The sequence below is a fragment of the Microcaecilia unicolor genome, chromosome 3 (assembly GCF_901765095.1).
Source record: "Microcaecilia unicolor chromosome 3, aMicUni1.1, whole genome shotgun sequence".
In the NCBI taxonomy this organism is placed as follows: Eukaryota; Metazoa; Chordata; class Amphibia; order Gymnophiona; family Siphonopidae; genus Microcaecilia; species Microcaecilia unicolor.
This window is the reverse complement of record NC_044033.1, coordinates 3,507,678-3,533,627: the sequence shown is the minus strand read 5'-3', so window position 1 is coordinate 3,533,627 and position 25,950 is coordinate 3,507,678. Positions and strand designations below refer to the sequence as shown.

The 25,950-nt window shown below is 45.4% G+C and overlaps 1 protein-coding gene across 1 annotated transcript in view; it reads right to left on the bottom strand.

The window, feature by feature from the left end:
* Positions 1 to 25,950, bottom strand: part of SLC22A7 (solute carrier family 22 member 7) — a 103,226-nt gene that overhangs the window by 23,507 nt on the left and 53,769 nt on the right. The window contains exons 5-7 of the mRNA XM_030195707.1: positions 22,132 to 22,255; positions 14,290 to 14,399; positions 3,193 to 3,407 (exon numbers count right to left, since the gene is read on the bottom strand). Of these exons, the coding sequence (XP_030051567.1) occupies positions 3,193 to 3,407; positions 14,290 to 14,399; positions 22,132 to 22,255 (449 nt within the window). The remainder of the gene's footprint in view (positions 1 to 3,192; positions 3,408 to 14,289; positions 14,400 to 22,131; positions 22,256 to 25,950) is intronic.

Below are 25,950 nucleotides of genomic sequence, written 5' to 3'. Positions count from 1 at the left end.
CTGATAATTATGCACACATCATTGCAGTCATGCCCTCCTCTCGGTGTACAAGCTCAGAAAAAAAACCCCAAAAACTTTGAACCACTTACAGATTTTAACAATTACACTATTTAGTTTTTATTTCTCCCCAGTCTCACTTGCACACCTCCCTCCAAACTTGGCTGTTCTCTTTAATTTGAATGTTGTTCAAGCTCACCCTGAATGAGGAGTTCCGTCCCACACCAAAGACATAAATAGCACTGGTTGTATTCTTTCAAACAACTTCAGCAGAGCCTGCCTGCCTCATTGAGCACTGCGGTCAAAGAGGGGAGGGCAGGGGAGAAAAGAGAATCACAGCTTCAGGTAAAACATTTTGCAAGTGAGCTGACCTCAGGAAAAAGGTGCCTGTAGGCGCCCTCCAGGGGTCGGCGCCCCCCTGCAGTGCTTACCCCGCTTACTGTGTTGGCACGGCCCTGACTACATAGAGACAAAACAATGAGCCTTCTCGATCGCCGTCCCATCCTTGTGGAATGTCCTACTGGGATACCTGAGAGCATGTGAAGACAATCAGCAATTCAAGAGGTTACTAAAAACGCATATGTTTGTAAAAGCCTTTCCAACCATATAAGGACCTATCTAGTTAACTCTGTTCCTAGTTTTGTGTGTCTTTTCAACCACACCTACTCTACTGATCATTTTACCACACCCATTCTACTGATCATATTTCCTTGCCACATAATTACAACTGCAACCCATCAAAGACTATATATGTTATTACATGTCCATATAAGTGAAGACTATGTATATAACACAGGCAACTAGGCATCCTCTCTATATAGCTGTAACTGCCACTCAGCTAAAACCATGTACATGACGACTGTCAAAGACTATGTGTGTGAAATCTATGTAAAATTACATATGTGAATATTGTTACCCACCTTGGATAAAAGTAAGATATAAATATATTAAATAAATAAAAATAAAATAAATACTTCATGGAGAGGGATAGTTACAGCCTCCCTAAAAGGAGACGTATAGTTCAGGACTTCGAGCGTCTTAGCCCTGGGCTCGTCCTCCACATCTAAAGGAAATGGAACGGCCGCAGCCATTTCCTTTACAAAAGATGGAAATAAAAGGCTATCCGGAGGAGACTTTCTCAAGTGGAGGGGAGGGTTCAGAGGTGATGTCATAGGAATCATCCAAAGAAAAGTATCTTTGATCCTCCTCTGACTCCCACGAGCGTTCCTCATCGGTGTCGGACAAAACTTCTGCACAGAAGTGTTGAGACCGAGCCCACCTCGACGTAAAGGAACCATGTCCCCGAGAGGGGCATCGAGGAGCTGGCTCCCACCTCAACTCCGGTGTAGCTTCCTCCACCAATGTCGAGGGGGTACTGGCCTGGGTGGCAGTTGACACCGGTACTGCATGTGACACTGGCGTTGGAGACCACACCACAGGCTCAGGGTCAAGAGGGGCTGCAACAGGAGGTATGGCAGGCACAAGCACCCCCGGTACCGACGCACACCATTGTATGAAGCCATCCAGCAGTTCAGGTAACAAGACCTGGATACGCTCATTGAGGGCTGACATTGGGAAAAGCTGGGGTGCCAGCCCAGAAACAGGTTGCAAAACTGGTGGGGTTAAGAAAGGAGTTGGGTCTTGGCTGCTCGGAGACTGGCGCATCAGCACCTCTTGAATGGAGGGGGAGCAATCTTCCCTGTGCTGATAATACTCGAGTGCTGATTCCCTCAATGCCCCGGAGCTCCCGGCACCATACATTGAGGAGGACTGATGCTGATGCTTCTTAGCCTTCGCCCAAAGCTCCGCACCGAGACTCCATGATACCAACGAGGATGATGTCGAATCCTCACATCACCTTGGGGTCGGGTCCAACACTGCCCATTCCCGGGGTCCCTGCCCAGCAGTTGGTGTTGAGACAGGTGGAGACCCACTCGATACACTACTGCTCCCAGCGTCCATAGGTCTCGAAGCAGCCATACCTGGGATCATGCCAATGCAGTCTTCAATGTTGATGCTGACACCGTCGACCCTGATGTCGATGCAAGTGTAGAGGACTTGAACCTGGCTCCAAAAATCTTTTTCTGTTGAGCACCTCTGGACGCCTGTGTTCTCTTGTGCATATGCAGACAGAGGACACAGTTAGCAGGTCTATGGTTGGGCCCTAAGCATTGAAGACACCTAGAATGGGTGTCTGCGCCACTGGGAACTTTAGATGACATGGAAGGAAAAACTTCCGCAGCAAAATCAAACGGGTCGATGGTGCAAGGCACCAAGAAAAAAGAGACGGGAAAAACCCAACTGGAGTCAAGGCCTAAACACAGTCTACTGACTGGAAAATAAAGGAAACTTTAAAATATGCAAAATTATTAAAAATTATATAAGGGAAGAGGGAAAAAGTGACCGGAAAATGGGCAGAAGAAAAAATATTCCCAAAAAAGCTAAAAGGCACTAAAAAAGCTCTTGACAGGGTGTGTGAAGAGACACCAGAAAAAAACACAGCCTCTCTTCACCATGGTAAAAAATGAACTGCGGGAGATGTGCCCTTGTGATGGGCAGGAAGACACTCGCACATGCGTGGTGGAGTGTGTCTCGTGTTCCACAACGCTCTGTTTTCAGCTTGTTAGAAGCTCCGGACTGGGCTACGTGGTGCCGCGTTACCTACTTCTGAGAATAACTAGGCCTGCTTGTCCTTGGAGGAAATATTTACTCATTTTTGTTGTCAAATCCCCTTTGTGTGTGGAGGTTTCTTTGGAACCCCGTAGACCGTGACTTTTTCTGCTGAATTATTTACAAGTGTATTTCCGCACTCCATCACTAGGGGGTTTGTTACATAAGGACTAGATTTAGGGCTCTTGAATTGGAGGGATCATAGATATTGCACAATGGTAGCTTCTAGGGATCAAACTTAGGGCCTTTGATTGGAGGGCTTCAGAAGGGTGTCCTTGTACCTGCACGAACCAAGGACTATCACTGCAATGACAGAACTAGATGACAGGAGGGCTTATAACATCAAATAAAATCCTGGGGCAGTTGTAAAATGATGAGCTGTGAAGCCAGATGTTAAAAGTACAAATATGAAGTAGGATGTTGCTAGGTCAAAAAATATAAAAATAAAAATCAGGCAGCAAATGCCCGGAACACATGACTGAGAGAGAGAAAGAGCAGATTTGAGGCATGTGTACAGAAACTCACACTTTGGGATGACTGTATTGACTCCTATGGATAAAGCTGTCAGCAAAAGTGTCCAGGCCTGGGTATGTCTCCGACCCACTGAATTCATGACGAAGTAGATGCCCAGTTTGGCTGGTATCTCAATGGCACCGTAGACAAAGTGGGTCATATACATATCCAGCCCGAAGCCTGTGATATTCAGACTGATTCCATAGTAGGAGAAAGCCACACCAAACCTAAGAGACATGAAAAGAGAAACACAAGAAGGCGAAATGAAAGCATTTATCACTGAAATAAAGATCTAGTCCTAAGATTTTTTTTATCTTGTAATGGAAAGATTTACAGACTTGAGTTCAGGCATCCTCTGCCTAGGTGTTCTTGTTTTTATCCTGCAAGTCCCTGAGAAGACAAAATACTGCAAAGAGCTGGTCTCTACTCTTTCATTCTGAAGCTATTGCAAGTTCTCAGCAATAATCTCCAAAGTAAAGGAGGCGCTCTAGAGCAGCAGAACTTCAGGGGGTGGAGTCACTGTACTCTTCTGGAAGATTCCATGTGGCTAGTAGCTGGAACTTCAAGAAGCTCCAGTGTGAAAGGCCAGGCCAGATTTGTGAGTATTTTCTGGCAAACCCTTGAGCCCAAAAAAATGGAAAGGGAAGTCATAATAGGATTAATTTGATAACAGAGGGTCCAGGCAAGAAAGGTGCATATATGCACCTCTGTTAAATCTGTTTTACAAAGGTCACATGCTTATCCTTATTCCACATGAAAGCAGGTGCTGTGTTTTCTGAACAAGTACTTTCATGGGAGTGTACTCTGGGCAGTTTTTAAAATGCCTACTTGAGCATGTAAAATATATAACCACATGTTGCTTCTACATTTATTTACCTAAAAACATTTATATTCTATCAGTCACTTCAAATTCTAGGCAGATACCAGAAAACATATCCTATATAATAAAAAGCACCTCCAATGTTCTGAAGCCAGCAGCCTTGCAGTGAAGCCTGAAGCCTGAGGTGTTCGTAGGCATCATAATAGCTCCGCCCACATTCTCAGCTGATTCCAAGGCAAGGGGAACAGCTGTCACTGCGCCGCTCCCTGCCACTTCAGAGCAAGTGGCAGGGAGTGGCGCAACAACCTCCCCCCTCCCCCGCTCGGCGCATCAACAAAGCCGTCACGTACCTCTGCTGAGCTGACGGATCCGAAGTTCTGTTCTCGGCTGCAGGGCGTGGCTTCATGATTGAGCATCAGTGGAAGTTTCTGTGCGTGCGTCTGATGTCAGACGCATGCACATAGACTTCAACAGATCCTCAATCATGAAGCCATGCACAGCAGCCGAGAAAGAACAGAACTTGATCCATCAGCTCAGCAGAGGTACGCGACGGCTTCAGGGGAGGTATTTCGGAGGAAAGGGTGGTGTACAAAGGGTCGCAGTAGGGGGGTGCAGGGGACATTAAAGCGGAGGGGGGGTTTTGAATGTGAGGGAGAGGGTAGTCTGGAACGCGGTGGGAGGGGCTTGACTGCCCTTGAACTGGGAGGGAGGGACATATGTGTGGGTGGGTGTGTGGATGTGCTTCGGGTGGGGCCCTTGAACTGGGAGGGAGGGGGATCTGCAGCTCGGGAGGGAGGGAGTTCTGCAACTCAGCAAGGAAGGAAGGAAGGGAGGGAGAGGGGTATGGAACTCGGGAGGGAGGGGGGAGGGGTGTAGAACTCGGGAGGGAAGGAAGGGAGGATGGGTGGGAATTTACCTTGCTAGCACCCGTTTCGAAACGGGCCTTTTTTACTAGTGAAATAATATAAGCATAAACATACTAAAAACAGACACACTTATAACAACCATAAATATAAACGATCAATAAAATTACAAACAGAAAATATGAAAAATATGATAAAATAACTAAGCAACTCTGTTCCAGTTAGTTGAATCCAACTAGTAATTACCTGCAATGTGACTCTGCAGTTAGAGGTTTCATTTCAATTTGATTTTCAGAAGCTGAACTGAGGCTCTCTAATTGCTACTCTGCTTGATGATCCTGACTCAGCTGAAACTCAGACTATTAGGGAAACCCCGTAACCTTCTGCTGCATCTTGCTCCTGTGTCATGAAACATTTGGTTTGGATTCATAGGATAACAACATTTTAGCTAGTCCTAATCTTTTAGTTCAGGAGTTTGCACTGTAATCAGGGGAGGATTTACCAATAGGCATCTCTGGGCATCCGCCCTGCTCTGTATGTAACTTGTTTCTCATGCCGTTGTGAAGGGTAGCGGAGGCAGGAGACAAGAAGTAGGGAGAGTTGGCTCTTCTCAAACAACAGAGGAGATGTATAGATGGATAAATGTCTTTATTGCAAAATATCAAAATCGACTCGACACAACAGCCGTGTTTCGGCGCATAAGTGCCTGCCTCAGGAGTCTTATGATGTATGGCTGATTACGAAAAGAGATATTCTTATCAAAACTCTATGCATCAAAGATATCAATCAATCCCGAAGTCAGAGAGGAAATCTCAATGGACTGCCAAAACAACTTCAATGAAGGGTAAGAAACCTTCCTTATCTACTGATTCCACCCTGTGTTCAATACTAACTGGTACTTGGCGCACACACTGACGACCTCTTTCATATCAATTGCATGAACTCCTGGCACCAAATTGCATGTGTGTGTTGAGTGCTGGGCAGTGTTCCAGGACAGGCTAAAATGCTGTCGATCTAGCTCCTCCTAGGGGAGTCTTACTGAGGACAGATTAGCTCAGCCAGTCTACTCCTAAGTCATTCACGCTCATCGAAACTGAGAACATGTCTGCAGATAAAGACTATACGAGCTATCCCGTCTGCCTAGGACTAGATAAAGAGGATTGGACACTTGTAGATACCATCCCCTCATTCTATAACTTGGCATCTAAAAGTTATCTTGTAGAATAAAAGCAATTATGCATGTCAGAGGTGCTACTTTATAATGTATATGCCATGGAGGAGCGTTTCTGAAAGAATATCCAAGCCACAATTAGGCCGTCCTGCTCATAACGTCCAAAAATACTGTCCATCGCACAGCAATTGTTGAACAGGAAAGATGTTCAGATTTCCTGTTTGAATACGTGAGAAGGACATCCTTATGCTGGAGATGTCCATCCTGAACAACCATTTTACAAACTGAAATGTTGAAATTATAAACAGGGGAAAACAAGGCTCATGGAAATAATTACAGAGCAGAGGAGTAGCCTAGTGGTTAGTGCTGTGGACTGTAAACCAGATTCAAAGCCCACTGTAACTCTTTGTTTGTAAAGGTGATCCTTCCAGGAACAGAAAAATACTTAATACGCTTGAATGTGCACCACATCCACAGTCTTCTGGCTTGCAGGCTTGTTCTATATCTTTAGGTGCAGTAATTATTTTTTTCTGTTCCTGGAGGGAGCCCCAGAAAAAAAAAAAGTTAAGAGTCACAGTAGGATTTGAACCTGGGTCCCTTGGTTTACAATCCACTGCACTCAGTGGTGTACCAAGGGGGGGCGGTCCGCCCCGGGTGCACGCCGCTGGGGGGGTGCCGCGGCGTGCGCCTGCTGCGAGAGTTCGCTAACTTCTCTCGTTCGCTGCAGCTCCCTCTGCCCCGGAACAGGTTACTTCCTGTTCCGGGGCAGAGGGAGCTGCAGCGAACGAGCAAAGTTAGTAAACTCGCAGCAGGCGCGCGCTGCGGCACAACCCCCCCAACGGCATGCACCCGGGAGGGGCTCTTTCGCGGGGGAGGTGTCTTTCGCCGGGGGGGTGCTGCACCCGGGGGGGCGGGGCGCCGCCCCGGGTGTCCGCCCCCCTAGGAACGCCACTGACTGCACTAACCACTAAGCTACTTCCTCTGACTTTTTGATTACTTTATTCAGAATGGCCATAATACCTGCAGCTTACACACAGCTGCTCTTCCTTTCCAATTCCTCTTTCGGAGGAGAGGGAAGGAGACAGCAACCACAGGGGGATTAAGGAGAGGTCATGCCTTCATTCCTCCAGTGATTAGCTGCTCAGTTGGAGCCCCTCTTTTAACTCGGACGTCTTTTTAGATATGGACGTTTCTTCCCATTCGAAAATCCCTGTTGGATGTCCTACTTTCGGGCCCTCCCTAGTCCTGCCCAAAACACACCCACAAAACGCCCCCCTTGCTATTTGGACAAACTGACATTCCAAATTCAGGATTTGAACATTTTTAGCAGATGGACATTTTTTTAAGCATTTTGAGGCGTCCATCTGCTTTGAAAATGAGTGACAAACTCTCTTAGAATACTATCAGTTGTGTGCATTGAATGGCACTCTTCGTAATGCCAACTTATGCCAACCATTGACTTGTCATAAGTTGGCGCCTCAATTTGGCGTACCAACACAGCTTTGCGCTAGTATTCTACAGTGGTTTAGGCAGGCCCTGAAGCTATTATAGAATTAGCGCTAAGTCCATCCCATTGTGGCCCCTACATTTTGGTGCCAAGGTATAGAATTGCCCCCTTTCTCTTTAGAATAGTTTCAGTAAATCTACCAGGTTAATCTGGAAGAAAAGAGAAGCCCAGTCATGATGCACGATAAAGACGAAGATAGTTTAGGAAATGAATGGAGATTAAAGACGACATCACAGAGGGAGAATCTAGTATTACACAGGCCACATCCCTGGATGCAGAGGTCATGGTTTGAGGTTGGAAGGGTACATACTTGTAAAACCCCCCTGTGGGTGGGTTTTATTGAGAATAAGGAGGGAGAAGAAATCCTGGTAGTGTGCTTAAAAACACAAGCAGGTTTATTCTTTCTGAGTTGATAACTGTCAGTTTCCTTGCCTTAGCAGAGCTGCACAGGAATGTGGCTGTTTGAACATTCAGGGTTGCCAGGTGGAAAAATTTTTTCCCACCCAATCCAGCCTAAAAACAGCCCAAAACCCACCCAAACTCAAACCCCGCCCCTGACACCCCCACCCCCGCATCATCACCCCCGCCCCCGCCGTCATCGGCCCCGCCTCCCCCGTCACCGGCCCCGCCTCCCCTGTCATCGGCCCGCCCAGAACGTCACTAACCCCGCCCAAAACATCACTAACCCCGCCCCCCGCGGCCGAAAAAAACGCCTGAAAACCGCGGAAAAGAAAAAAAAGAAGCCCAAAAAACCGCGACCCGCTGCGGGCAAAAATTTCCCACGGCGGGTCGCAGAAAACCGCCCACCTGGCAACACTGGTGGCTGTTTGAACATTGTTAAATTTGCAGGAGGGGGATGGGTCACACAGCTCTGCCTGTATGTAAATTGAGACAGACAAGCAGAATGCCGGGAGCTCTTTTATACATTATCAGTTGATTAGTTCAATGAAGGTAATAGAGCTTGTAGAATCCATGATGCACACACACTGAACGGAGAGAGCTGGATCAGAATAAGGGAATTAAAAAACTGCTCCCCATGAGTTTAGGGGAGAGGGAGATTTGTGGCATGGTTGGGCATTGTGGAGTTTAGTTCTGCGTTTACCTTTGGTGAATGGTCTTGACAGAAAGCCCTTTAGAGAGAAAACCCTGTTACTAGTAGTTGCAGGCATTTTTAAAGGCTGGTAATTCTGAAGCCCAGCAGATAGAATACTCTTAAAGGATTTCCTGAAGACAAAAAGAGCAGCAGCCCTTAAAAGCATCATTTGAGGCATAGAGGCCTTTGGGAGTAGCTCAGAGCAGAAGAAGGAGCAGCAGCCCTTGGGGGCATTGTTCAAGGCAAGGAGGCCTTTAGTAGCAACTCGAGGCAGAATAAAAGGACCTGTGGGAGCACTATTGATGACTAGGGCTTTGAAGAGCAGAGGTAACCTTCTAGAGGAGAACCCTGGTACTGGTGGTTACAGAGACCTCTTAAGGGCTGGTAAGCCTGAACCTCAGTTCACATCCTCTTTTTTGCACAGGAACAATTCAGATTAGCTTTTTTAATGGAGAAATTTTTGAAAGAACTGCTAAGTCTTGCACATTTACCATCCTTTACAAAAACCAATAATGAAGCAGTTTTTGTAGGTCATGGGAAATGTGGTTTACAAACTTGTAAAACTTGCATGATGACAGTAGAGATGTCTAAATTCACTAATCCAGCAGACGGTAAAATGTTTTTATGAGATCTACAACTACATGCAGTTCAGATTATGGTTTGTACATTCTTTGGTGTAGTTGGACCAAGAGGTCGCTCAGGGTGAGAATGAATGAGCATTGGCCGAGTATTTTACATATGAAACCAGGAGCTCCCCTTACCCAACACTGTCATTCCACTTTCAATTACTTTGAATGTTTTGCTATTGATCAGATCCTTCCCTCAATGCGTAAACGCAATGGAGACAGGTTGTTGCTGTAGCGTGAAATCAGTGGAGTTTTCACCTAAAGACTTTAGAACCTATGGGTTTAAGTTCAATTATTAATTGGAGCAATTAGAGTTGCTTTTTTCATTGGGAAATGGTGATTTCTCTGAACAATTAGGCAAGATCATCCTATATCAAAGAACCAGAAGAGTAATTATGAGAGATATTACGAATTATAGGCCTGTAGCCTTTGTTCCTCTCCATGTTAATATTAGAAGGTATTGTTGAACTTATAAATTATTTAGAATAACATGATTTATTACATCCCACTCGGTCAGGGTTTAGGAGTTATAGTACAGAGACTTTATTGGGAACCCTAATAAGTAGGATTAGAAAATACATGAGTATTGGTCAAAAGACAGTGATATTGCTATTTGACCTAACCAGTGCATTTGACGTAGTGGACTACCAAATCCTTTTGGAACTCTTGAGCTCCTTTGGTATTGGAGGTCATGTGCTGGATTGGATGAGAGATTTTCTTGAGTATAGATCCTAAAGTGTAAGGATGAATGGGGATTTATCAAAACAGTGGAAAGTAGATAGGGCGGGGGGGGGGGGGGGGTATCACAGGGCCTCTGTATCCCCAATATTATTTAATGTCCTGATATCGACCCCGTTTTTTTAATGGAAAATGAAGGTATTAGCTGTTTGTCTTATGTTTGTAAAGATAGGGATGAGGTTAACTTATTCATTAGTCGTACTACTGCTTTAATAGAGAGATGGGCGGCTTGCTTACACCTTAAGTTAAATTGCGATAAGACAAATTTGTAATTATAACAGCACAATTACAATTGTGTTTTGATGGCACATATTTGAAAGTGGAATCAGAATTTAAAAATATTAGGTGTTCTATTGGATAAGCATTTGGCCCTGGAAAAACATTCCCAGGTCATAGTTAAAAAAGCATTCGGTGCACTAAAGAAATTGAGACAAGCCCGTCATTGTTTTAATAAGGATAATTTTAGAATGTTTGTGAAATCTTTGATTTTATTGCAGATTGATTGCTGCAATGTTTTATATGTAGGTTGTAGTATTTTGGTAAAGAAGAGATTACAAACTGTGCAAAATGTAGTGGCTAGATTGATTTTATCTAGAAACAAATATGAGAGGGGGGAACTCCTTTATGTGTTGAACTCCACTGGCTTCCGGAGGGAAGGGGGATTTTCAAGCTCTGTACTTTGATTCACTTGATATTATATGGAATAATGCTGGGATATTTAAATAGATGGATTTCATTTCCCAATTGCAGGAGTACAGAAGTACATAAGTAATGCCACACTGGGAAAAGTAAAAGGGTCCATCGAGCCCAGCATCTTGTCCACAACAGCGGCCAATCCAGGCCAAGGGCACCTGGCAAGCTTCCCAAACGTACAAACATTCTATACATGTTATTCCTGGAATTGTGGATTTTTCCCCAAGTCCATTTAGTAGCGGTTTATGGACTTGGAAACCGTCTAACCCCTTTTTAAACTCTGCCAAGTAGGAAGTTAGCAGGTAATTATCTGTATTTAATATTTCCCTCACCAAGAGAAATTAGATATAAGATGTTACATGAAGTTACTCTACAATATTTATCAGCAAAATGGTGGAATGAATTACCCATTCAGATAAGAATTATCTATTGTTATCGTTTGTTTCGTAATGCTTTGAAAACATATTTGTTTGAAAAATATGTATTGGGTAAAATTTACGGTATGAGGTGCTTTTCTTGTGTTCTTATTGATGTTATATTGTAATCTTCTGATATTTTTAATTTTGTAAATCACACTTAGGTGCCTACTTACAGAATAGTGTCTAAGTGCAGTTAGGCACCTAACTATCATTTATCCTTGTTGCAGCATCTTCCACTTGAGCGCCTAATTGATGCCTAACTTGTGACGGCACTATATAGAATTAGGGGACTATGTATACTTTGGAAGAAAGGCGGGAGAGGGGAGATATGATAGAGACATTCAAATATCTCCATTGCATAAAGGCATAGGAGGCCAGGCTTTGTCAATGGAAAGAAAGCTCTGGAATGAGGAGACATAGGATGAAGGTGAAAGAGGAAACAATTCTTTATGGAAAGGTGGTGGATGCGTGAAACAGCTTTCCAGTGGAGGTGGTGAAGACGAGATCTGTATCTATTCTTAAATCAAGAAAGCTTGAGACAAGCACAGAGGATCTCTGAGGGAGAGAAAGGAACAGTAGAGATTAGTAGTTGCTATGGATAGGCCATACAGTCTTTATCTGCTTCTGTGTATAATTTAAAGTTCTGCCTTTGTATAGGGTGATCCTACGGGGATATATGACTAAAGCACAGCTGACTCATATGTTGGGGTCGGAGAGTGGCAATTGTTCCAAGTGTGATGGGGGTCCAGGTTCGTTTTACCATGCCGTATGGCAATGCCCAAAGGTGAGGGCATTTTGGCAACGAGTCCGTGGTTTTTTTTATAAGGTTGGGTAATAAAATCCAGGGAACCGAAAGGCAATTCTTGTTAGACCAACCTAGGGCTTTTGCCCCTTTAAAGGCGCCTGCGGCTCTTTTATGTAGAAAACTGAGTTTGGTGGCTCGCAAATGTATTATGCAATACTGGACCTCCACGGAGGCACCAGCATACTGGCATTGGAGGAATCAAGTACATCTTCTGGCCTTGTGGGAGGCCCGAGACTCCAAAGCGTCAGCCAAGTGTAAAAAGCAATTCCTCCAGGTTTGGGCCCTGTACATACGAATGTTGAGCCCTAGGGGGCGAAGCTTGCTCGTTAACACCTGTTAAGTGCTGTTGAGATCAGTTAGAGGCTCTTGAAGATACTCCCAGTTTAGCTTTGTTCATTACATGGAGAGTGGGAGGGAGGGCAGTGGGGGAGGTGAGGGTGGGGGGGAAGGGTCTGGGAGGGAGGATAAAGGGTGGAGAAGGGGGGGATGAGGCAAAAAGGAACTTACAGCCCAATGGGTGCAGGGAATGTAAGTATGGATCAGATACACTGAGTGTATATAAAAGGGTCCTTAACAGAGGAGAGGACTTTCGGCGAGGGGCTATCAGACACAAGGCCCTTTGCCCTTGGTGGGGTACTAACTTGAATTGTCTTATGCCTTCTGTAATAGGCTTTCATTTGAAATGTCATTGCACCTGCCTTATATTGTGGAAATTTTAGTAAAGAGATTTAAATATAAAGGGAATAAAACGGAGAGAAGGAGGGGCTTAAAGTTACAAAAGTTTGAGGAATGTCAATAATATTATTTATTTTCTGCTATGATCCAGCCGTGTGTAATGTAAGATTGCTTTGGAATTGATGTACAGTGGAGAAACTGTGTTTTATGACTTGTCATCAATAAAAACCGTTGAAATATCTGCCTTTGAGCGCTCTATCCTTCATGTCACAGCAGCTCCCCCTTAACTCTGCATTCAGTATCACAATCACCTCTTCCTCGGGGGAGGAGTAGCCTAATGGTTAGTGCGGTGGGCTGAGAACCTGGGGAACTGGGTTGAATTCCCACTGCTGCTCCTCGTGACCCTGGGCAAGTCATTTAACCCTCCATTGCCCCGAGTACAAAACTTAGATTGTCATCTCACTAGGAACAGAGAAAGTGCTTGCACATAATAAATGTAAACCACTGAGAGGTGGTGTATGACTCTTTATCCCCTACTTTATTTCCATTGACTCATCCCAAAATGAGAAAAAAAGTTGCAGATGTTCACAGAAAAGAATAGAAAAAGGCATGAATCTCTCACTAATGCTAACCATAGAAGGACAAGCTAACTCTTTACTACTGCTCAGATCATGCGTTACATCCCAACAAGCATTAGAGAACCATGCACTTGACCTTCAGGTCTTCTGCATCGTTCTTTACATCTTGGTTAGTGTCACCCATAGAGGGAGCTCTCACGATTCCCAGGTTCAGTCGGGTGCCATCAAGGAAAATGCCCTGGCCTCAGACAGTCTTCACTGGATCAGCAGATCTCCTGAAGGGGTCTTTTCCTATTCTCAGGAACTAACTAGCCCTCCAGCACTTCCTGTTTCAAATATATGGCTACCCTTACAAAGGAAGGTTCTTGGGTTCTCCCTGTCCTCTGCCCCTCAAAATACAAAGCTCTGCCCCCAGAAAGTAGCAACAGCTAGAGGCTCTACCGTGAAACCTATTATTTATTGAAGAACAATTCCAACCTCTCAAGTTTTCTCTCACACAATACATTTCCCAACATTAAAGGTTCTTCCAGACTGCACAGAAACTCCCTGGGTTACAATCCACTGAATATACCCAGTTAAAGTTAATTGGACAACGGTAGGAAAGACATAACTGGATAACCTTAATCACGTAACTAATTAGCCCAACAACATAAACTCATATGTGCTACTTTTTGTGTATACCTTACCTTGATTTGTATCTGCCATTTTCAGGGCACAGACCGTAGAAGTCTGCCCAGCACTAGCCCCGCCTCCCACCACCGGCTCTGCACTTTTTCTTGGTTTTGATTAGGTTATCAATTTTTATCTCTCACTAGCCCTTTCATCACGTGTGGGGATTTACTCACGTTTGTGCTGGTTTATTCGTGTACATGTCCATTTTTCTGTAGGTATGTTATGTTGCTTTTTTGATATATATATATATATATACATTTTATACATAGTTATAGGCATTAAACATAGGTTTAGGTTGTGCAGGACAGAGCTCCAGTGAGATTTTGTGATTAAACTGACCGTGGTGTTAGTATTGAGTCACTGTATTCAGCAGCACCGGTTGTCTTAGGCAGCCAGGACAGAGCTAAATTCTTCACATCCCAGTGTTTCGACAAGAGGCTTTTCCTTACCACATGACAGCAGCGCAGAGAGACGTCTTCCTTAGCACCGATGTGCGGAACAGGTCGACATAAGAGTAGCTGGTGTGGGTGTTCTCGGCGTCCGCAATCTTACTGAGTGTCTGACAAGGAAGGAAGAGCAGCATCTCATCACTGGCCTACAGACAAGTTTCTCATTTTTAGCCCCCCCCCCCCTCCAAAGTTAATCGTATAGAATGCATTTTGAGAAAAAAGTTATTCTGTGCATCTGAAGACTGCTAAGGAAACTGAGCCATGGGCGTGAGCTATCGCTGACTGAACTAAGTAGCAGGTACCTATACAGGACAGAGAAAGAGGAAGAAAGAGAACTGCTGGGTTATTATATCAGATGCACTAGTGAATTCCCACATTAACTCATAATTCCCCAGGGACTTGTTTGAAACAGCCCGTGAGCTGGGGGACTCAGGAACTTGCTTAAAATAGCCAGTGGGCTGGGGACTCAGGAACTTGCTTAAAATAGCCAGTGGGCTGGGGAATCAGGAACTTGCTTAAAATAGCCAGTGGGCTGGGGACTCAGGAACATGCTTAAAATAGCCCGTGGGCTGGGGACTCAGGAACTTGCTTGAAACAGCCTGTGAATTGGGGACTCAGGAACAGGGCCAGTCCTAGGGTCTTTGGCGCCCCCCTGCAGACTATCAGTTGGCGCCCCCCCCCCCATCTCCTTTCTGTCTTCTCCCACCCTGCCTCTGTCCAGCGATTCTCCTTCGCCCCCATCCCCCTCCCATTTATGGCCACCTGCCCGCCATCTTCTCCCCCCAACATCCCCATTTTTCTTCTTGACACCCTGCGTGGTTTAAGTCTTTTTTAAAATTTACCTCCGTCCCAGTGGCTACGTCATTTCAAAGCCCTGCCTGTCTCTAGCCTTTCCTCCCTTCGTGAGTTCGTTCCCGCAGAGTCCCGCCCTCGAGGAAATGACATCAGAAGGCGGGACTCTGCGGGAACGAACTCACGAAGGGAGGGAAGGCTAGAGACGACCAGGGCTTTGAAATGACGCGGACGCTGGGACGGAGGTAAATAAAAGATTTAAACCCCCAAGGGTGGCATGGTATGGCGGCGCAGCACCACAGCGGCGCCCTTGAAGGCAGGCGCCCCCCTGCGGTGCTTACCCCGCTTACTGGGTTTGACCGGCCCTGCTCAGGAACTTGCTTGAAACAGCCTGTGAATTGGAGACTCAGGAACTTACTTGAAACAGCCTGTGAATTGGAGACTCAGGAACTTACTTGAAACAGCCCGTGAATTGGAGACTCAGGAACTTTCTTGAAACAGCCCGTGAATTGGGGACTCAGGAACTTTCTTGAAACAGCCCGTGAATTGGGGACTCAGGAACTTGCTTGAAACAGCCTGTGAATTGGGGACTCAGGGACTTGCTTGAAACAGCCTGTGAATTGGGGACTCAGGAACTTTCTTGAAACAGCCCGTGAATTGGGGACTCAGGAACTTGCTTGAAACAGCCCGTGAATTGGGGACTCAGGAACTTGCTTGAAACAGCCTGTGAATTGGGGACTCAGGAACTTGCTTGAAACAGCCTGTGAATTGGGGACTCAGGAACTTACTTGAAACAGCCCGTGAATTGGAGACTCAGGAACTTTCTTGAAACAGCCCGTGAATTGGGGACTCAGGAACTTACTTGAAACAGCCCGTGAATTGGAGACTCAGGAACTTTCTTGAAACAGCCCGTGAATTGGGGACTCAGGAACTTGCTTGAAACAGCCTGTGAATTGGGGACTCAGGGACTTGCTTGAAACAGCCTGTGAATTGGGGACTCAGGAACTTGCTTGAAACAGCCCGTGAATTGGGGACTCAGGAACTTGCTTGAAACAGCCCGTGAATTGGAGACTCAGGAACTTTCTTGAAACAGCCCGTGAATTGGGGACTTAGGAACTTGCTTGAAACAGCCTGTGAATTGGGGACTCAGGGACTTGCTTGAAACAGCCTGTGAATTGGGGACTCAGGGACTTGCTTGAAACAGCCTGTGAATTGGGGACTCAGGCACTTGCTTGAAACAGCCCGTGAATTGGGGACTCAGGGACTTGCTTGAAACAGCCTGTGAATTGGGGACTCAGGCACTTGCTTGAAACAGCCCGTGAATTGGGGACTCAGGAACTTGCTTGAAACAGCCTGTGAATTGGGGACTCAGGAACTTGCTTGAAACAACCTGTGAATTGGAGACTCAGGAACTTTCTTGAAACAGCCTGTGAATTGGGGACTCAGGAACTTTCTTGAAACAGCCCGTGAATTGGGGACTCAGGAACTTGCTTGAAACAGCCTGTGAATTGGGGACCCAGGAACTTACTTGAAACAGCCCGTGAATTGGAGACTCAGGAACTTTCTTGAAACAGCCCGTGAATTGGAGACTCAGGAACTTTCTTGAAACAGCCCGTGAATTGGGGACTCAGGGACTTGCTTGAACCCCCAATATTCAAAACCATTTAATCGGCCATGAATGCCACTTAACCCGCTGAATATTCCCAGTTAGTGCTGGGAGATAACCGGCTATATCGTGCGACATAGGCGGCTATCCCCAAATATTAAATTAATATCCGGCTATTGTAAGTGGCCACATTGGGCCACTTAAATAGCTGGTACATCTTTAGCCAGTTTAAAGTTAACCAGCTATCTTCAAATATTGATGCAGCCGGTAACTTTAAAATGGCTAAAAATAAACCGGATAGTCGATACCGGTCAGAGGAAACAGCCTGGCATTGAAAATCCTGACCGTGGGACTTAACTGGGCTCCCTCCCGCGGACTGAATATCAGCCCCAGTATGTTCTGCCCTTGCACTGAGGTGATTGGCTGCAGCTTAAACCAGAGTATAGAACATCGCTATGAGAAGACTCCGAATTCTTGAAGCAAAATCTTCATTAATGCAGTAATTAAACAAGGAAAAATAACTTAACTGTTCAGATGTACTGGGCAAGAGTTTTTGCCTCGCAAACTAGGAGTCTGTTCTCAACCAGCTCTCTCTCCATGAAAGAGAAGCTGGGAGGATTTTAGTAAAATGCTGAGTAGCGATGCTGTTTATACTTCCACACAGTGAAATCTTGATAGCGTCATAGTAGCTTCAAGATGGTCATAGAGCAAAATATAGCATAGGCAGTTCCTGTTCACAGAAGAGAATGCTGCAGACTAACTCTTACTGACCTGATGGGAAGAGAAGAGGGGCAACTAGCCCAGCATGTACAGAACAAGGCAAGTCAATAGAAAGAGTTCCATCAGACACAGGGATCTCAAACATGTGCTCTGAAAGAGCCTATTACAGAGAACTACAAGATAACAGGGATTTGTAGTTCAAAGGCACAACCTTTATTAAAGGTACAGGCAATATAATCTGTTACAGACATATGGGGACAGAACACAGCGACTTGCTTGAAATGGCCCATGGGCTGGGGGACATAGTGGCGGGAACACAACTCTGGCCACATTAGTGGTGAGACTCTGCACACTAGGTTTTCACCAGCAAGTGAGGGAATCTGCTTAACTGGACCCCTGATGGATAAGAATCTTTGTAAAGCATTAATGAAACTGGAAATTGAAACTGGAAGTGTCCATTGACTCCATGAACTCAATGTAGACTGCTCGGATACTCATGCATGTGAAAATTACGGCTGAACATTTACTGTTGGACACTCCACTTCTTGAGCATCATGTCACAGTTGACCAGGGTCCAAATACATCTAGACCCACTTAGGTGAATGGTGGTTCGGAACTCAGCCGGTCTGCTGGTAAATCTGCCATTCTTTGTTCTTGATGTTTGCCCTGTAGTTTATGACATTTCACACTGGTGTAATACAGAGGTAATACTACGCTTTGCTCCATAATCCTGCAGCTCCGATAGCTCCCTCTGTGAAATGTTGTTCTTGATGTTTGGTTCCCATATCTGTGGCTTCAGTCTGGTCCTTCTGGATAGCTTCCGCTCATTTTTGTTGTGGTTTTGTCTTTTTTGCGGGAGATTTTGGACTCTCTTTGTTGTTGCTTGTGATAATGATGCACAAGCAAGGTTAATATACTGTATGGTGCCTTCCTTGGATAATCAAGGGGTTCTTCTCACCCTTCTCTAGTTCTGCTTGGGCGAGGTGGCCGCCGACACTCAGAAGTCCTTCCTTGTCAATGAAGGGGTTCAGTTTTAGAAATGGGTTAACCCTTGGAATATTCATGCCTTTATTGATGCATTTTAGTTCTTTGTCGTATTCTCCTTGTTGTATGCAATGCAGTATGGTACTCTCCACTGAGTTTGATTCCCAGCACAGGCAGCTCCTTGTGACTCTGGGCAAGTCACTTAACCCTCCATTGCCTGCCGCATTGAGCCTGCCATGAGTGGGAAAAAAGCGCAGGGTACAAATGTAACAAAAATAAAAAAAATTAAAAACTAAGGCCAGTGGAGCATCATCATGTATCACCCTGAAAACCAACAGCAAAATCTTAAACTCAATATGCCAATCTCTTCAACCGAGGTGTTATATGCTCCCCTCTACTAACACCTGTCAGCAATCAGGCCGCAGAGTTCTATGCTACTTGCAAAACCCTCAACATTGAATGCAGAAGACCACACAAGAGGGCACTGTAGTAATCAAATGAGGCAGCACATAACTCTGCAGCACGGTGCAAACCTGTTCCCTAAATGACAAGGTAGTATCTAAAATCACCCTCAAACTATGAACTGAGGTTAACACAGGAAGAAAAACAGAATCAAATTGAAAGTCATAAAATGGACATTTTTCACCAGATCAAGCCAACCACAACACCTGAGTCTTTACTACATTTAGGGCCCACCCATTTGCTCCCAACCAAGCCTGGATCAAAGTCTCCACCAATTCAATACCAACTTCAACCACAGGAGGTACAGCAAAATAAAATTACAAATTGTCCACATATAGACAATAACCAACCCCCATATTGGCCAAAAACTTGCACATGGGAGCAGGAGTGGCCTAGTGGTTAGGGAGGTGGACTTTGGTCCTGGGGAACTGAGGAACTGAGTTTGATTCCCACTTCAGGCACAGGCAGCTCCTTGTGACTCTGGGCAAGTCACTTAACCCTCCATTGCCCCAGGTAAGCCACATTGAGCCTGACATGAGTGGGAAAGCGCGAGGTACAAATGTAACAAAAATAAAATAGATACTATTGGAGATTCTACATGGAATGTTGCTACTATTGGAGATTCTACATGGAATGTTGCTATTCCACTAGCAACATTCCATGTAGAAGCCTGCGCGGCCACATTGGTGATCTGCAAGGGCCGACTTCTACATGGAATGTTGCTAGTGGAATAGCAACATTCCATGTAGAATCTCAAATAGTAGCAACAGTGGAGGAGTGGCCTAGTGGTTAGGGTGGTGGACTTTGGTCCTGGGGAACTGAGGAACTCGATTCCCACTTCAGGCAGCTCCTTGTGACTCTGGGCAAGTCACTTAACCCTCCATTGCCCCATGTAAGCCACATTGAGCCTGCCATGAGTGGGAAAGCGCAGGGTACAAATGTAACACAAAATAAATAAATAAACCAATTGAACAACAGCAAAGAGAGGCAGGAACCTCGCAGAACACCAGAAGTCACTTCCAGCCATTGAGAGTCCGAAGTTCGCTGAACCACTTAAAAAGTGCGGTCCATCAAAAAAGAGTAAAACCAGGCAAAAATCTTGCAAGAAGTTCCAAACAATCAAAGTTGCCCAAGTAATAAACTTACTGCATGCCAACCTGGAGCTACCGCTGGCCCAACGCAGGTGTCGGCGCCGGCGGCAGTTCCACCCCCAGTGCGTGGCATTTCTGGCACTAGCAGAAATGTTTGAAAAATATTTCTGCAGGCACTAACCCAGTGGTAATTGGGCAGCGACGTGAGCTACCTTAGCCAACCAAGGCCTTAACCCTTTCATCTATGCAGATGATGTCACCATAAAACTCAACAAAGAAAAAACACACTGTCTCATCCTTTCACCCCAACACATCACGGACAACCCCACAACTATCAACTCCCCAGACCACACCCTCCCCATCTCAGACAGCCTGAAAATCCTCAGCGTTACATTGGACTGCAACATAACACTAGAGAGCCAAGCAAAATCCACAACAAAGAAAATGTTCTACTCAATGTGGAAGCTCAAACGCGTGAAACAATTCTTCCCAAGGGAAACATTTTGTAACCTGATACAATCAATGGTACTAAGCCACGCAGACTACTGCAATGGAATTTATGTGGGATGCAAAGAACAAACCTTAAAGAAACTTCAGACCGCACAAAACACGGCAGCAAGACTCATCTTCAGAAAAACCCGATTTGAAAGCGCAAAACCTCTCCGCGAAAAACTACATTGGCTCCCAATCAAAGAACGCATCGCCTTTAAAATCTGCACTATGGTTCACAAAATTATCTACGGTGCAGCACCGGGATACATAACAGACTTGATCGACCTACCAACCAGAAACACATCCGAATCAACATGAACGTACCTAAATCTCCACTACCCAAGCTGCAAAGGACTCAAATACAAATCAACTTACGTATCCAGCTTTCCTACATCAGCGCCCAAATGTGGAACGCTCTACAAAAGCCTTGAAAACCACGTATGACCACTTACACGTCAGAAAAACACTTAAAACCCATCTGTATAAAAAGGCTTACCCTACCGATCCAACATAAATGTTGGATCTCTGCGACACACCAGCATTAAAGTTCGTAATAGTCACTACACAACTCTCCCGTTGTAGGATTACTTTATGTGATCCTACCACACGAACCTTCATCCTACCACAACATCACCTTGTATTTGTTTACTCCGGAGTCTGCACACAGCTCTCTGTCACAATGTAAGCCACATTGAGCCTACAAATAGGTGGGAAAAGTGTGGGATACAAATGTAACAAATAAATAAATACCTGGTTACCGCTGGGTTAGCGAGGGAGCCCTTACCGCCACCTTAATGGGTGGTAGTAAATACTCCCCTCCCTCCTGCATGGCCAGGTACTGAATGAAATCTTACTGCAGGGCCTCAGCACATGGCAAAAACGCCCCCCCCCCCCCCAACTAGCGCACGGCCCCTTGTACCGCGGCTTGATAAAAGGACAATGCTTATTCCTCCAAAGGGGATATTCTGAAGTATCCATGAACCCCCACTCTGAGCACAGCGTCTCTCTGAAGGACAAAAGCTTGTGGGTAGCCTTTCATACCTAAGGAGAGGTGGTCATTTGGGATGAGCTGCCGGTTTTGGAAGGTTTTGCTTAGGGAGTTATAATTTAATGTATTAGAATTTGAGGTAACAGAATTCAAACACGCGTGGGATAAACATAAAGGAATCCTGTTCAGAAGGAATGGATCCTAAGGAGCTTAGCCGAGATTGGGTGGCAGAGCCGGTGGCGGGAGCCGGGGATAGTGCTGGGCAGACTTATACGGTCTGTGCCAGAGCCAGTGGTGGGAGGTGGGGCTGGTGGTTTGGAGGCGGGGATAGTGCTGGGCAGACTTATACGGTCTGTGCCAGAGCGGGTGGTGGGAGGCAGGACTGGTGGTTGGGAGGCGGGGATAATGTTGGGCAGACTTATACGGTCTGTGCCAGAGCCGGTGGTGGGAGACGGGGCTGGTGGTTGGGAGGCGGGGATAGTGCTGGGCAGACTTATACAGTCTGTGCCCTGAAGAGGACAGGTACAAATCAAAGTAGGGTATACACAAAAAGTAGCACATATGAGTTTATCTTGTTGGGCAGACTGGATGGACCGTGCAGGTCTTTTTCTGCCGTCATTTACTATGTTACTATGTTAAATAGAAGGAATACTGGTATGAGAAGCATGACCAAAGCCGTGAAGGAGAAGATGGGTGTGACCTCTCACCTCAATGCTTATTCTGGAGGCGAAGTCTGGCTGCTGATTTGTTCGGGCACATTGGAGAAGATACTTGTGAGCTGTTTTCACCTTCCCTTTCACCAGTAACCACCTGGGAGACTCAGGAAGCCACCTGACAGGAAACATCATAATACCCATATTATTTCATTTCATACAAAAGCAAATGTGCAAGACAGATACACAATCAAATCCCAAAGATACACCACACATTTAGAAACAGAACCTGCAAAGTGGTTCATTAGCCACAATTAAAGCTTTCCAAGAAGGACCAGCAACTGGGTGTCAGATACCTGAGAATATCACCCACAGCCTTGTGACTTTGTACTAGTGGGCTTACATTTCAGTTACTACTTTTGGTTTTTAAGATGCTTCTCTTATTTATTAATGCACCTGCTTAATCACCTGTACTCGACAATCTAGGCAGCAGGTCCAGCTGTTACAGAAGTGTAGAAAATGACAACGTACGCACTAACTCCTGCATTCACTGAAAGACAGGCACAGGATTGGGCATGTGGTTATAGAATGGGTCATTTATGCTCGTAAACTAATTGACTTGATTGGTGCTTAATTGGCTATCAAAAGTTAGCCTCAACAAGCATTAATTGGCACTAACTACTACTTATCATTTCTATAGCGCTACTAGACGTATGCAGCGCTGTACACTTGAACATGAAGAGACAGAGCTTACAATCTAATTAAGACTAGTAATTACACATGCAATTGATCTGTGCCTAATTTCTCTAGCTGCAACTCCAAAGGGGACATGGCAAAGGGAGGGGCCCGGGTGGGCTTTTAGAAATTACTTGCATTTAAATGCCAGTAGTTAGGCGCATCTTGGTCAAAAACAATCTTATTAACCGCAGACTGGGCTCCAGTAACATTTCAGTACAGAGCACACTCTTTCAGGGATGACCAGTTTTATTTACACTGCTTTTGACAACTGCCTTTGATCTCATACATCAAGCTATTCTTTTATACCGTCTTTCTCAGCTCAGTATCTCTGGCTATGCTTTGTCTTGGTTTCGCTCCTATCTTTTCAGGTCCATTGGTCTAGCACAGTTTCAAAATATTTCCTGCGAGGTACCCCAGGGCTCAGTCTTAGCCCCACTGCAGTGTCTTAGCAACAAGAGGAAGTGCATAAAGTTCACAGATGAAGGCCCCTGAGTAGGATTGCAGAAGACAAACCCAAATAGGAATGGAAGTGACGTAGAGCAATTTTCAGAGACCTGTTTGTGAGGAGCTGGCTAAACTAAAGGTGGACAAAGCGATGGGGCCAGGTGGGATACGTCCAAGGGTACTGAAGGAACTTAGGGAAGTTCTGGTGGCTCCACTAGCTGAACATTTCAATGCTTCTCTAGAGATGGGAGTTGTCCCAAAGGACTGGAGAAGGGCAGATGTGTTCCCTCTTCATAAAAGCGGAAGTAAGGAAGAGATTGGAACTACAGGCCGGTAACTCTGACTTCTGTGGTAAGTAAATTAATGGAAACTCTTTTAAAACAGAAATAGTAAAAATTTTGGAATCCAATGGATTACAGGACTTGAGGCAACATGTTTCACTAGAGGCAGGTCTTGTCAGATAAATCTGATTAATTTCTTTGACTAGCCTGCTTATTTTCGAAGGAGAAGGGCGCCGATCTCCCAACACAAATCGGGAGGTGGGTGCCCTTCTCCTAAGGGCGGCCAAGTCGGTATATATAAATAAAAATATAATAGAAAGCCGATTTTGGCCTCAACTGCTTTCCCTCGCAGGGACGGCCAAAGCTCAAGATGGCATGTCGGCAGTGTACCGTGGTTAAGAGATGGCCGTCCTCGGCCGATAATGGAAAAAAGAAGGCCAGCCCTGACGAGCATTTGGCCGACTTTACTTGGTCCCTTTTTGTTCACGACCAAGCCTTGAAAAGGTGCTCGAACTGACCAGATGACCACCAGAGGGAATCAGGGATCACCTCCCCTTACTCCCCTCGGTGGTCACCAACCCCCTCCCACCCAAAAAAAAAATTTCAAACATTTTTTGACAGCCTCTATGCCAGTCTCAAATGTCATACCCAGCTTCATCACAGCACTATGCAGGTCCCTGGAGCAGTTTTTAGTGGGTACTGCAATGCACTTCAGGCAGGCGGACCCAGGCCCATCCCTTTCCCTACCTGTTACACTTGTGGTGGTAAATGGGAGCCCTCCAAAACCCACCCAAAACCCACTGTACCCACATGTAGGTGCCCCCCTTTACCCTTAAGGGCTATGGTACTGTTGTACAGTTGTGGGTAGTGGGTTTTGGGGGGGGGGGGTTGCGCAGCTCAGCACCCAAGGTAAGGGAGCTATGCACCTGGGAGCAATTTCTGAAGTCCACTGCAGTACCCCCTAGGGTGCTCGGTTGGTGTCCTGGCATGTGAGGGAGACCAGTGCACTACAAATGCTGGCTCCTCCCACGACCAAATGGCTTGGATTTGGCCGGGTTTGAGATGGCCGCCATTAGTTTCCATTATCGGCGAAAACCGAGGCCGGCCATCTCTAAGTCCGGCAATCTGAACATTTAGGTCGACCATCTCTAAGGTTGACCTAAATGTTGAGATTTGGCCAGCCCCGACCGTATTATCGAAATGAAAGATGGCCGCCCATCTTGTTCAATAATATGGTTGGCTCCGCCCCTTCCCAGGGCCGTCCCCGGAGATGGGTGCCCTTAGAGATGGGTGCCCCCGTTCGATTATGACCCTCTAGGTGACCAGAGAGTTGGATGAAGGGATAGTGCTAGATGTGTTGTATTTAGATTTTAGCAAAGCCTTTGACATGGTTCCACATAGATGACCATCAGTATGGGCCTTAAAGTGACTGACTGGGTTAGGAACTGCTTCAGTTGAAGGTGACAAAAGGTAATGGTAAATGGAGCGCATTCTGAGGTGATTAAATTTGCAGATGATACAAAACTATTCAAGATTGTTAAAACACATGTGGACTGTGAAATATTGCAGGAAGACCTTAGGAAATTGGAAGGCTGAGCATCCAAATGGCAGATGAAATTTAATGTGGACAAATGCAAGGTGATCGACATTGGAAAAAAATAATCTGAATCATAGTTACCTGATGCTAGGGTTCACCTTGGGGGTCAGCACTCAAGAAAAAAATCTAGGTGTCGTCGTAGATAAAATGCTGAAATTTTCTGCTCAGTATGTGGTGGCGGTCAAAAAAGCAAACAGGATGCAGGAATTATTAGGAAGGATGGTGAATAAGATCGAAAATACTACAATGCCTCTGTATCGCTCCATGGTGCGACTGCACCTTGAGCATTGCGTTCAGTTCTAGTCGCCATATCTCAAAAAAGAAAAGGTTCGAAGAAGAGTGACCAAAATGATAAAGGGGATGAACTTCTCTCATATGAGGAAAGGCTAAAGAGGATAGAGTTCTTTGGCTTAGAAAAGAGACAGATGAGAGGAGATATGTTTGAGGTCTACAAAATCCTGAGTGGTATAGATCGAGTAGAAGTAAATCAATTTTTTACTCGTTCCAAAAGTACAAAGACTAGGGGACACTCAAGTAAGTTACATGGAAATACTTTTAAAACAAATAGGAGGAAATATTTTTTCACTCAACGAATAACTAAGCTGTGTAACTCTTTGCTGGCGGATGTGGTAACAGCGTTTAGAGTATCTGGGTTTAAAAAAGGTTTGGACAGGTTCCTGGAGCAAAAGTCCATAGTCTGCTATTGAGACAGACATGGGAAGCAACTGCTTGCCCTGGGATTTGTAATATGGAGTGTTGCCACGATTTGGGTTTCTGCCAGGTACTTGTGACATGGATTGGCCACTGTTGGAA